Source organism: Carettochelys insculpta, chromosome 6 (assembly GCF_033958435.1).
Source record: "Carettochelys insculpta isolate YL-2023 chromosome 6, ASM3395843v1, whole genome shotgun sequence".
NCBI lineage: Eukaryota > Metazoa > Chordata > Testudines > Carettochelyidae > Carettochelys > Carettochelys insculpta.
In genome coordinates this window covers 74807268-74819573 of record NC_134142.1, presented here as the reverse complement: position 1 = coordinate 74819573, position 12306 = coordinate 74807268, and the positions used below count along the sequence as shown (strand labels likewise).

At 45.0% G+C, this 12306-nt stretch overlaps 1 protein-coding gene across 2 annotated transcripts in view; it reads left to right on the top strand.

Moving 5' to 3' along the window:
• Positions 1-11787, top strand: part of PARVA (parvin alpha) — a 208344-nt gene extending 196557 nt beyond the window's left edge. The window contains exon 14 of one of the 2 annotated variants that reach the window (XM_074997362.1): positions 10548-11787. In XM_074997362.1, the coding sequence (XP_074853463.1) occupies positions 10548-10600 (53 nt within the window). In that variant the 3' untranslated portion in view covers positions 10601-11787. Of the gene's footprint in view, positions 1-2204; positions 5938-10547 lie in introns of those variants that run through there. The other variant, XM_074997358.1, reaches the window with a different exon arrangement.
• The last annotated feature ends 519 nt before the right edge of the window (positions 11788-12306 follow it).

Below are 12306 nucleotides of genomic sequence, written 5' to 3'. Positions count from 1 at the left end.
TGCAGAGTATCTGTGGCATGCTCTTCTCTTTATCTAAGCCTGTGAGGAAGATGACAGTTTGCATCCACAGTGATAGTTGCTAAAGAAGAGCTGCTAAGTTACTGAGTTCTGATGGTTGCTTTGAAAGTAACAGCAGATATAAATTCATTAAAGGAACTGCTGCAAGGAACTACAATATGTCAGCCTGACCAGAAGCTTTCCCTGCTTCCTATTACAGCTTACTCCACCACCCTTCCCAAATCCTGCATATGCTTTTAATTTTTTCATTATTTTTATTCTTTTTAACTAGCCAGTGATTAACTGGTACTATGTGAGGTTTGTGCATCCGCTGTATAACCACCCCTCTTTTGAATTAGTTGTGTTTTTGAAATACATCCCCGAGACCATGTGAATCCACTAATGTTCTGTCTAAATTTAGCTCAGTGAACGCCATATATAATGAAAGAGAGGAGGATAAGCTAAGTTTCTGCAGTTTCAGATGACAAGCTACGTATCAGCCAGTTTCCAAAAATCATTCTAATACTTTTCCTATAAGCATACAGAGAAATATACTTAGAAACATTGATTTCCATTAGAAAGGAGCGAGGTAACCATTAGGAGATTTACAAATTTAGCGTATGTCCTTAAGTATCCAAAGTAATCATCATTGGCAATCATGGCTGGTAATCTTCATTCATTAAAGGAAATATGTGTTCTTACTTACCTTTCCACTAGATGGCAATACTACATGGTAGTTACATATATTTTAGAATAATAAGCAGTCCCATAGCACCTTAAAGACTAACAATTTTATTATTCTGAAGAAGTGGGTTTGACCCATGAAAGTTCATTACCTAATAAATAAAATTGTTAGTCTTTAAGATGATACAGGGCTGCTTTTTCTTTTTTTTGTGAAGATGCAGACTAACACAGGTACCCCTCTGAGATATTTTAGAATGTTTAGTAAATCATTTAAGAGGTGACTGTATACATGAGTTTGGATAGCTCATTAAATCAGGATATTAACAATACTATGGTATCCTAGTAGCTGCTCAGAAAAGCGCTATCATGGATAGTCAAATGATTTTTTTTCTTTGCACAATATAAATGCAATATATAGATTTTAAATGTACAAACATGGAGCATAATCAAAACTTCTCCATGATGGCTGTCATGTTTAACAACAATAACATGCATGATGCTTTCATACTGGGTAAGGGACTTCAATTATATTAAACTCAAGGAATAAATCAACCCTTGATGTTATACTGTGGACATCAGTGGAGTTTCCTAGAGATGGATTTGGCTGCAAGGGTTTGGATCAAAATCCTGGATCACAAAGTAAAATGAAAAAGGAGTACATGCTACTGAATGTGAAGGGGAACAGAAGGTCTATATTATGAAATAAAGTTGAATTTATTAAAGATGACTTTTACAACACTGGATTTTTTAAAGTCAGTAGTGAATGTTCACACTTGCTCACAAGTTGACATAGTGTGTTCCTCTTAAATTTGCTACCATCAACTGTGTCAGAAGTGCATTATGGGTACCTAGCTCAGAGTTCTTGCAGCCCCACTGTATTTTGGAAAACAGTTGAGAAGTCCTGTGACACCTTACAGATTAACAGATATTATTGGAGCATAAGCTTTTGTGGACAAAGACCTGCTTCATCAGATGCAAGTAGGTCTTTGCCCATGAAAACCAATATATCTGTTGGTCTCTAAGGTGACACAGCACTTCTCATTGTTTTTGTGGATGCACACTAACACCACTACCCCTCTGATACTTGTTGCATTCTGAGTTTCTGTACTAATGATTTATGGAGAAAATTGTTCCGCAAGTAGTTGTGGGTGTGTGATGTCATCTCAGAGTATATTACCCTGACACCCCTGTCCCAGAAAACAGCCATAGGAATTTTCATGCACTTTTACACAGCCTGCCACAGCACATTACAAGACTAGCATGGATCCAGAGATGCTTCAAGATGTTGTGGCATGTTTTATGATCACTCCATCAAAACACTGTGCTGCATTATCTTCTGCGCCTAAGAACCCTGGACGATGACTACCTCTAAGGACAGACCAATTTCATCAGATCTGTGGGTCTGTCCCATGAAAGCTCATCACCAAATAAATCATTTTGTTAGTCTTTAAAGTTGACTTTCTGATGCTTTGTTTTGTTGGAGTACAGACTAACACGGCTACCTCTCTGTTACTACCTCAAAGGAAATGACAGTTCCACTTATCAAGTGCAGGAGAGGAGGAATGCAGAGTTGCTGGCAACACTAGATGCATTGTACACCATGGAATACAGGTGCCATGAAACCGGCTCAGGCTGATGGAACTGCATTGTTTTGCAGGCTTGGTATGATCAGCAGTGTTGTAAAACTTCCACGTGTGAAAGGCCACATTCATGGAATGTTGTGACTTGCTTTTACCCACCCTGCAGCACTGCAACATCAGAATGAGACTTCATTTGACAATTCAGAAGCATGTGGCAATTGCTTCGTGTAAGTTTGCAATGTCAGACAGCTACCAGTCAGTAGGAAATCAATTTGGAGTGGGCAAATGTACAGTGGGGGCTGTTGCAATACAGGTAGCCAACGCAATCAATATCCTTCTCCTGTGAAAGACAGGGGAATGTGAAGGACATAGTGTATGATTTTGCTGCCATGGGGTTCCCTAACTGCAGTGGAGTGATAGATGGAATGCACCTCCCCTTCCTGGCACTGGACCACCAGGCCTCAGAACACTTAAACCACAAGGGGTACTTCTCCATGGTGTTGCAGGCATTGGTGCATCACAAACGTTCATTTCATCAATATCAACATGGGATGTTTGAGAAAGGTACATGATGCACACACCTTGAGGAATTCTGGCCTCTTTAGAAAGCTCCAGAGTGAGACTTTCTTTCCAGACCAGAAGATTACCACTGGGGTTGTAGAAATGCCTATAGTGATTTTTGCTTGCCTCTTGCTTCCTTGGTTCATGAAGCCATACACAGGCATCCTGGACCTCAGTAAAGAGATTTTCAACTACAGACTGAGCAAGTGCAGACTGGTGGTAGAATATGCCTTTGACCATTTAAAAGCCAGTTTCAGGTTCCTTCTGACCCATTTAGATCTCATTGAAGACAACATTCCTGTGGTTGTGGGGGCTGCTTGTGTGCTTCATAACCTTTGTGAGGCAAATAGGGAAAATTTCATGCCAGTGTGGAGCACAGAGGCAGATCTTCTGGCAAATAATTATGAGCAACTGCAAATGAGGGCAATCAGGAGAGCACAGAAAGGTGCAGTGCAAATCAGGGATGATCTGAAAAACAAGTTTATGAATGAGCAGACAGCTACATGCATCTGCTGCTGCTAAGTAGTGCCTCCCCCACGATACGTGCTTGCCCTTTATGAAACCACCTACAACTGCATACCACCCCAAAGCATGTTAACCATTAATGATACTGTGTTTTTCTGGCCTTAATCATTTTTATTTAGGGGACTCTCATGGCAGAGGGGTAGGTGTTGGGACCACAAGGTAGTCTTCACAAGGAGGGTGGTGAAGCATTGGAATGGTCTACCCAGGGAAGTAGTGGAGTCTCCATCCCTGGAGGTGTTTAAGTCTCGCCTCCACAAAGCCTTAACTGGGCTGATCTGATGGGTTTGGTCCTGCTTAGAGCAGGGGTCCGGACTCGATGGCTTTGTTAGGTCTCTTCCAGCTCTATTGTTCTATGATTCTATGGTTTTATGTTGCATCTGGGGGAATGTAAGCCTTCTGCTGTGAAATAATTCCATGGATAGGGACTGCATGGAATCATCATGCATCATCGTGGCATTCTGGAGCCACAAGGGCAGGCCACTGAATATAGAGAGGAAGGCCTGAAGTTATGTATGGTTAAAAAGAGGGATCTAGCTCTATTGTCTGTCTGTTTGGTGATTAAGAAGAGAACTTTTTCATGGTTATCAGAGTCCCTCAGTTTTTGCTCTAGCATTTTGTCCCTCTCCTTCTTTTGGTGCCTCTAGAAAACTCACTCTGCTCTGCTCTGCTCTGCTCTGCTCTGCTCTGCTCTGCTCTGCTCTGCTCTGCTCTGCTCTGCTCCTGTCCTCTCTTCTCCACTCTCTGCCCTGCCTACTGGGCAAGGGCTCTTTTAAAAGCAGGCTTAAGTGGGACCAGCTGGTCCCAATTGACCCAGGGTGTCTTCCTCCCCAGCTGCTCACGCCCTGCTTGTTTTCCTGCCCTGCTTTTCCCTCTTGTTCTTACCCTCTACCAGCCTTACCTTGTCACAGCACATAGACATAAAGGGTGCATCTACACTAGCCGGCTACTTTGAAGTAGCCAGCACAACGTTGAAATAGCACGCATCATGTCTATATGCTCCGTGCGCTATTTCGACATTGAAATTGACGTTAGGCGGCGAGACGTTGAAATCACTATTACTATCCGAAGATGGGAATAGCTCCCTACTTCAAAGTTCAGTGTCGAAGTAGAGCATGTGTAGGCGATCTGTGTCCCGCTACATCAAAATAGCAGGGTCCTCCATGGCAGCCATCAGCTGAGGGGTTGAGAGATGCTCTGTCCAGCCCCTGTGGGGCTCTATGGTCGTTGCATGCAGCAGCCCTTAGCCCAGGGCTTCTGGCTGCTGCTGCTGCAGCTGGGGGTCCATGCTGCGTGCTCCACACATGGGGTTTGCAGTTACTAGTAGACACAACACAGCCATCGCCACAAAGTTCTACTCTCTCATGCCCAGCCTATTAAAACTGGTAAGGCTAATTGACAAAACCTGCATTATTTGACATATTTAATTACAGTCCCAATCTTCTTTTACAGTGTTGTTCAGCTCAGGTATTTTTCTCATTCTGGTTCATTGTTGATTTCAGAATTGAGAAGTCAAGTTAGTCAATATCACTGAAGTGTTTTGAAATGAATTGGGTTGGGTTAGGCCAGTCAGTTTTGGTGGCTTGAGAAAGAAAGGATGAAACAGTGGCTAGAGCTCTAGTTGAGGATGCTAGTGAGGTAGAGTCAGTTCAATGCTCTGCCATAGATGTCTTCTGTACTTCAGGCATGTGATATAGGGCTGAATGCTCAAAGAGGAAGAGCTAATTTCCATTGATTTCATATTTTCAGCCATAAAATAGGAATAAATGTGGGTATTTCCCTACCTCAGAGAGACGTTGTGAGGACATTATGAGTAGGAGGTAACGAGTCTCTTAGACTGGTACATTATAGGCAGAAAAGTTTCCATTAAAAATGTGTTTCCCAACACTTAAAGGTGTCAAATAACATAATCATCCATTTACCATCATGTGGTAACTTGGCAAATGTTGATATTAATGACAACCAGCTGACCCACAATACAAAAAATGCTGTCACAGTTGTTACTCATTAATGAGGACTGTAGAGACATAGAAAAAAGCTACTTTCACACACCTAGCTGTAGTCCCATGAGGTCAGGGTTGAGGCATGTAGCTGTGCAGTGTAGGGAAACACACAACCACATAAATGTCCACAGCTGTCAATGAGGCAACTTTCACAACCACCAATTTCCTGGCAGCTGATAGGAGGGAGGGTCGGATTAAAAATCGGGAAGTCTCGAGTTTCAGTCCTAAATTTGCCAATCTCTGTAGTTCTGGATCATTCTATGTAATGAAGAATGTAACCTTTACTTCCTTGCCTTTGAAGGTATTGTGAGGACTAATTAGAAAATGTTTGTAAAGTGTTTTGAAGATAAAGCATTATCTGTATGCTCATTGCTATTATGTTAAAGAAGGAGAGGATGGACTCAACCATTTTCTGTGCAAATATGTATTTGGCAATCATGTATTTGTTAGTTTCTTCATGTTCTCATGTGACCTTTTCCTCTTCATTTGGTCAACACTGGAAAAAATTACCCCTGGCTCAGCTGCCAAAAAAAACCAGTTTCATATTCTTTTAAAACTGAGCCAGCTTGATAAAGGTTTTGTTTCCTTTATTTGTAACTCTTTAATTTACTAGGGAACTTTAAAATATATTTGCCTTTGCCCTATAAAGTTCTCTGTGTCCCTTATGTTGATGCAAGAATTGATACTATCAGTTCTGCTGACTCAATAACTAGCAGCATATTAATATAAAATGAGAAGATAAGTGAATTGTTCACCTTAAAATTCTGAGACTTTTCTTTTGGTTGCTATACATCACTTTGGGAAGGATTCCATCTGTCTGTTAATTGCATACGTACCAGAATCATTGTACATGACCTTCATTTCGCAAAATTTGGCTTAGAATGTTGTTATTAATTTTTGATCATTGCATACTTTTACTACTAGTTGGGTACCCAAACTGTCCACAACTGTATAAAATACAGAAAACAAATCCAGATATGCCCAGGAGATTGAGCCCATGGACCATAATGAGGATTAAATGCTACTTAATCTGAATTCTCCACTCTCTGATGGTAGCTTTTTACACTCATTTGCATCTATCTAGCTATGGCTATGTCTACACGGGCAGCTTCTGTCTGCAGATGTCACTGTCGGCAGAATAACGCTGACAAAATATCTGTTCAACAGAGAGCGTCCACACATAAAAGCAGCTCAGTACATCGAGCCGCTCTGTCAACAGAGATCATCCACATGGTATGCAGGTCTGTTGACAGAACGATCCCTTAACTTCACAACAAAAAGCAGTCAAGTAGCACTTTAAAGACTAGCAAAATGGTTTATTAGGTGAGCTTTCGTGGGACAGACCCACTTCTTCAGACCATAGCCAGACCAGAACAGACTCAATATTTAAGGCACAGAGAACCAAAAACAGTAAGGAAGGAGGACAAATCAGAAAAAGATGATCAAGGTGAGCAAATCAGAGAGTGGAGGGGTGGGGGGGAAGGTCAAGAATTAGACTGAGCCAAGTATGCAGACGAGCCCCTATAGTGACTCAGAAAGTTCCCATCACGATTTAAACCATGTGTTAATGTGCCGAATTTGAATATTGAATAAATATTGAATAAATATTTTCAGCTCCCTGCTGGAGCTGTACTGATGCTGGAGAGGCAGCCTCGGCCTGCGTGGGGGGCAGGGGGATGTGGGGAGAGGAGTGCGGGTGAGGGAGAGGGAGCAGGGGGACGGGAAGCTGCGGTGCCATCCCCACAGGGACTCACAGCCGTGTCCAGGCCCCTCTCCCCGCAGGTGGTGCACACCATCAACCAGATCCTGCTCTGGAGGCTCAGCCACATCACGGACGTGGACATTGTGATGGCCAACTTCACCAGCCTGGGCTTTCCCAATTGTTTTGGGGTGCTGAATGGGACCCGCATTCCCATCCAGGCCCCAGAACACACTGCCAGACACTTCAGAACCACTCAGTGGTCATTCAGGCCCTCATGGACCACTGAGACCAGTTTCTCGATGTCTCTGTCAGGTGGCCAGGCTGCACACATGACCCCCACATCCCCCAGAATTCGAGCCTCTTCTGCAGGATGGAGGCAGGCACCTGCCACCAGGAGCTGACCATGGGGGGACATGCAGATGCCTCTGTGCATCATGGGGGATGCAGCCTACCCGCTCCTCCCTTGGTTCATGAGGCCATACATGGACCACCCAAACCACACCTAGGAGGTCTTCAATGGCTGCCTCACCTCAATGAGGAATCCTGTGGAGCTGGCCTTTGGCTGCTTGAAAGGGAGCTTCCGATGCCTCCTCACACCACTAGATGTGGGGGGAGGAGACCATCCCCGCAGTTGTGTCCCCCTGTTGTGTGCACCACAACTTAGTGGAGAGAAAGGAGGAGGAGTTCCTGCAGGGCTGGGCACCAGAGGAAGGGGGGGCTGCTATGACCAGTCGGGGTGGCCCACAACTGGCAGACACACATGGATGGGGTGAGCGTTCAGGAGGCATTGCAGGAGTCCTTTGCCAGCGGCCCCCAATAGCCCACCCTAGGGCATCTCAGGGAGACCACCATCCTGCCACACTTCCCCCCTACCTCACCCCATCCCTCCCCACACACACACACACACACACACACACACACACACCTTCCCCCAAGGAGACACACAGGGGAGGTCGGTTGAAAAATAAAACTTTTATATAGTTATACAACAGTTTTTGAAAATAAACAAACACCCAACATGCATATATAATGGACCTTTCTATTTACAGATGGTGGGGGAAGGAGAGATCTGGAATTAGGTGAAGGGGGATCCTGAACTGGGGAGCGGGATCAGTCAGGGCCAGAGGTTGAGGGCTGTGACCCATGGCAGCCACAGGAACCCCTCACACCCCTTGGGTGACCTCCCCCATGGGGCTGGGCCAGGACCAGGACCACAGGAAGGTCAGGTGCTGGGAGGCCGCCACTATCTCAGGCTCAGCAGGTGGGGCAGGGGTCTGGTAAGGAATGGCAGGATGGTGGGGGTGGAGGGACCCTGGGAGAGATGAACCCCAGCCATATCCATTGCTGATCGCAGTGCTTGGAGCATTACATGGGGTCTGGGGAAGGGGGGGCACTGGCTGAGAGGAGGATGGGAGTGGCAGGCTCAGCAGGCGCACCAGTTCAGGCTACCCAGGCCTCCACAATGTCCAGCAGCAGGTCTACACAGTCCTGGTGCCGCTCGTCCTCCCGGCGCATCCACTCATCCATCACCTTGTTCTGCCACCAGAGGGTGGCTGTGTGGGCCCACAGGTGTCATCATCTGGCTGCCTCCTGATATGGGTATGCACTGGTGGTGGTGGGCTGCCGGCCCTCGGGGAGCTGCTTGTGGTTTCACCTCAGCTGACTCCTCCCTAGGGCTGCCTGGGTGTGTGGCAGGGCTGGCCTGGCCCTCAGATGGTGCAGATGTGGGGAGAGATGGGAAGGGGGTGAGTCCATCTCACAGCATAAGCTGTGGGCCCCCTCCCCCCAACATGAGCTGCAGCCCCCCCCACCCCTGTGCTGTTGGACATAGCTGGCCTGGGTGTGCACATCTGTGACCCTGTATGGAGGGCCCTCTGCAGAGAAAAACCTATAAGATGGGGCCCTGGCAGGGACCATCTTTCTTCTTAGAATCATAGAATCATAGGGCTAGAAAGGACCTCAGGACGTCATCTAGTCCAGCCCCCTGCTTCAAGCAGGATCAACCCCAACGAAGTCATCCCAGCCAGGACCTTGTCAAGCCGGGTCTTAAAAACCTCTAGGGATGGAGAATCCACCACATCTCTAGGCAACGCATTCCAGTGCTTCACCACCCTCCTGGTGAAATAGTTTTTCCTAATATCCAACCTACGCCTCTCCTTCTGTAACTTTAGACCATTGCTCCTTGTTCTCCTATCTGACACCACTGAGACCAGCTTCTCACCATCCTCTTTAGAGCTCCCCTTCAGGAAGCTGAAGGCTGCTATTAAATCACCCCTAAGTCTTCTCTTCTGTAAGCTAAACAAGCCCAAATCCATCAGCCTCTCCGCATAGGTCATGTGCTCCAGCCCCTTAATCATTTTTGTTGGTTCCTGCTGGACCTGCTCCAGCACATCCACATCCTCTTTATACTGGGGGGGGTGTGCAAAACTGGGCAGAATATTCCAGATGTGGCCTCGCAAGTTGCCAAATAGAGGGGAATAACCACTTCTCTAGATCTGCTCAAAATGCTTCTCCTAATGCACCCCAATATGCCATTAGCTTCTTGTCTACAAGGGCACACTGTTTACTCACACCCAGCCTTTCATCCCCCATAACCCCTAGATCCCTTTCTGCTGTACTGCTGCTTAGCTAGTCAGTTCCCAGCCTATAAGAATGCTTGGGATGCTGCCATCCCAAGTGCAGGACTCTACACTTCTCCTTGCTGAACCACATCAGATTTCTATTGGCCCAATCCTCCAATTTATCCATGTCACTCTGGATCCTATGTCTACCTTCCAACATATCTACCTCTCCCCCTAGCTTTATGCCATCTGTAAATTTGCTGACGGTGCAATCCAATCCCTCATCCAGGTCATTAATAAAGATGTTGAACAGCACCAGCCCCAGAACCTTGCAGCACTCTGCTTGAAACTGACTGCCACCCAGATATTGAGCCATTGATCACTGCCTGTTGGGCCCGACCATCAAGCCAGCTTTCTATCCATCTTATAGTCCATGGATCCAATCCACACTTCCTTAACTTATTGGCAAGAATGTTGTGGGAGCCTGTATCAAATGCTTTGCTAAAGTCAAGGTATATCACATCCACTGACTTCCCCATGTCCTCGTCATAGAAGCTAATCAGATTGCTCAGGCAGGACTTGCCCTTGGTGAATCCATGTTGGCTACTTTTGATCACTTTCCCTTCTTCCAAGTGCTCCAAAATGGATTCCTTGAGGATCCCCTCCATCATTTTCCCAGGGATTGAGGTAAGGATGATCAATCTATAGTTCCCTGGATTGTCCTTCTTTCCTTTTTTAAAGATGGGTGCTACATTTGCCTTTTTCCAGTCATCCGGGATCTCTTCTGATCTCCAACAATCTTCAAAGATAATGGCCAAAGGCTTGGCAATGACATCTGCCAATTCTCTCAGCACCCTTGGGTGCATTAAATCCAGACCCATGGATTTGTGTATATCTAGTTTTTCTAGATAGCTCATAACTCGTTCCTTCTCCACAGGTGGCTGCCCTCCACCTTCCCATACTGCATTGTCCATTCTTCAGTCCTCATGAGTTAAGCCTGTCTGGACTACAGGCCATTCCCTCAAAAGGATGCTTGCAAAGACTTTCAAGAATCAACATAAAACATTGCTGGCCTGCATCAATAACTGTAATTAATGTATGTAAAGTATCTCTTTAACAATTTTTCTCTCTAACCCTGTTCTTTCTTTCTTTGAAAATAAACCTTTAGATATTTAGATCTAAAGGATTTGGGCAAGTATGTTGGTTTTGGGTAAGATCCAAGTGTACATTGACTGGGGACCCTTTGGGGTTTGGGAGAATCCGTGTGGTGTTGATGAAATAGGTTTTAACACCTCCCACTTAAGTTTGGGGTTGTTGGTCTGGGCTTGTATAGCAGCTGGGAAATCAGAAGGTTTGCTTGTGTGGCTTCTGGCTGGGCATGGGGGCTGGCAGAAGTGCTTTTGTGTCTGGTTTGACTTGCCTTAGTGAGAAGGAAATTGCAGCCTGGAGCTGTAAGTGGCCTGGTTTTAAGCAAATATAGTCTGAATTGATTTCCTTAGCTGTGCCCAGAAACCCCGTCATATTACAGTAGCTTAAAGTAATAGGTAGAAATTGAGGTGTGGAATATCTTCCCTGAAGAGCCAAAGAGGCCTACATAATCCCCAAGGTTTTGTCAATCTCTTCACAAGTTGCACAGTTAGAGCCATGTGAAAACAATAGTTAGAACTGGATGAAATGACGCGTCATCCCATAAGAAAACTGCAGGGAGTTTTGCAGTTTCCATTTGGGTACCTCTGCAAGGGGTCTGGAGCATTTCTGTTGGTTGAAGGAAAAGCAAAATGGTTGTAGCAAGATTTTTAAGGACTTGTGAACAATACAAATGTACACTGAAGGCTTAATTTTTCTCTCAGATAACTGGTTTTTAGTAACTGCAGCTAGACTTGAGTCATGTGCTTTCATCTAAGTGTAAAGTTTGGCCTTTGCCTAAGAACTATATTAATTCTTTATACTTCTACAACTGTGATGTCAGCTGGAAGCTTTGAGTTGCCCAGAGAGAAACCACAATTTCCGTAACTGGTACCTCGACATCACTTAAAAGAATATATGCATTTTTACATGGTGAAACCCTCTTTCAGTGTTTGTCTCTCATGAAAGGAGGAAATGGATTTTTCTTCATTGTTAGAAGGCATGAATGAATGAAAACATCCAATGAAACAACAGTTTGCTTCATTGACACCCCCTTCATCAGCACAAGATTAAAAATGATTGGTGCACCTGTATTTTATGTTTCATGTTTTTCATTTCAATCTAAAATATTTTGCTGAACTTCATAGTCTGTGGATTGGCACATCATAAACACCTAAGATGGTAGGTTCATTGGACTTGCTATTTCTAGCAATCCTGCTAAAGTATTTGTACGTGGCTCTTAGCATGCATATTACTTCTGCTTTCACAGTCTGTCAGCAACAGCGCCATGACTTCAGGGATCAGCCAATAAGCTAGTTGTTCTGATGATGCTTTGTAATTTAATATGCTGTCAAAAAGCTTTGCTGGTGAGTTGCAATCCTGGGAACTGCACCTGCTGTTGAGCTGCAACTCCGATCCTGTGAGGTTCTCTAGTCCAAATATCTTGTGATTCATTGTTGAGCTTCTGACAAGCATGAGAGGTACTGACTCCTGGCTAACTATTTTCCACTAACTCTGCTCCAACATCATCAGAACACGGTGAAAAAAAGCAAACAAGGATAATCCAGGAA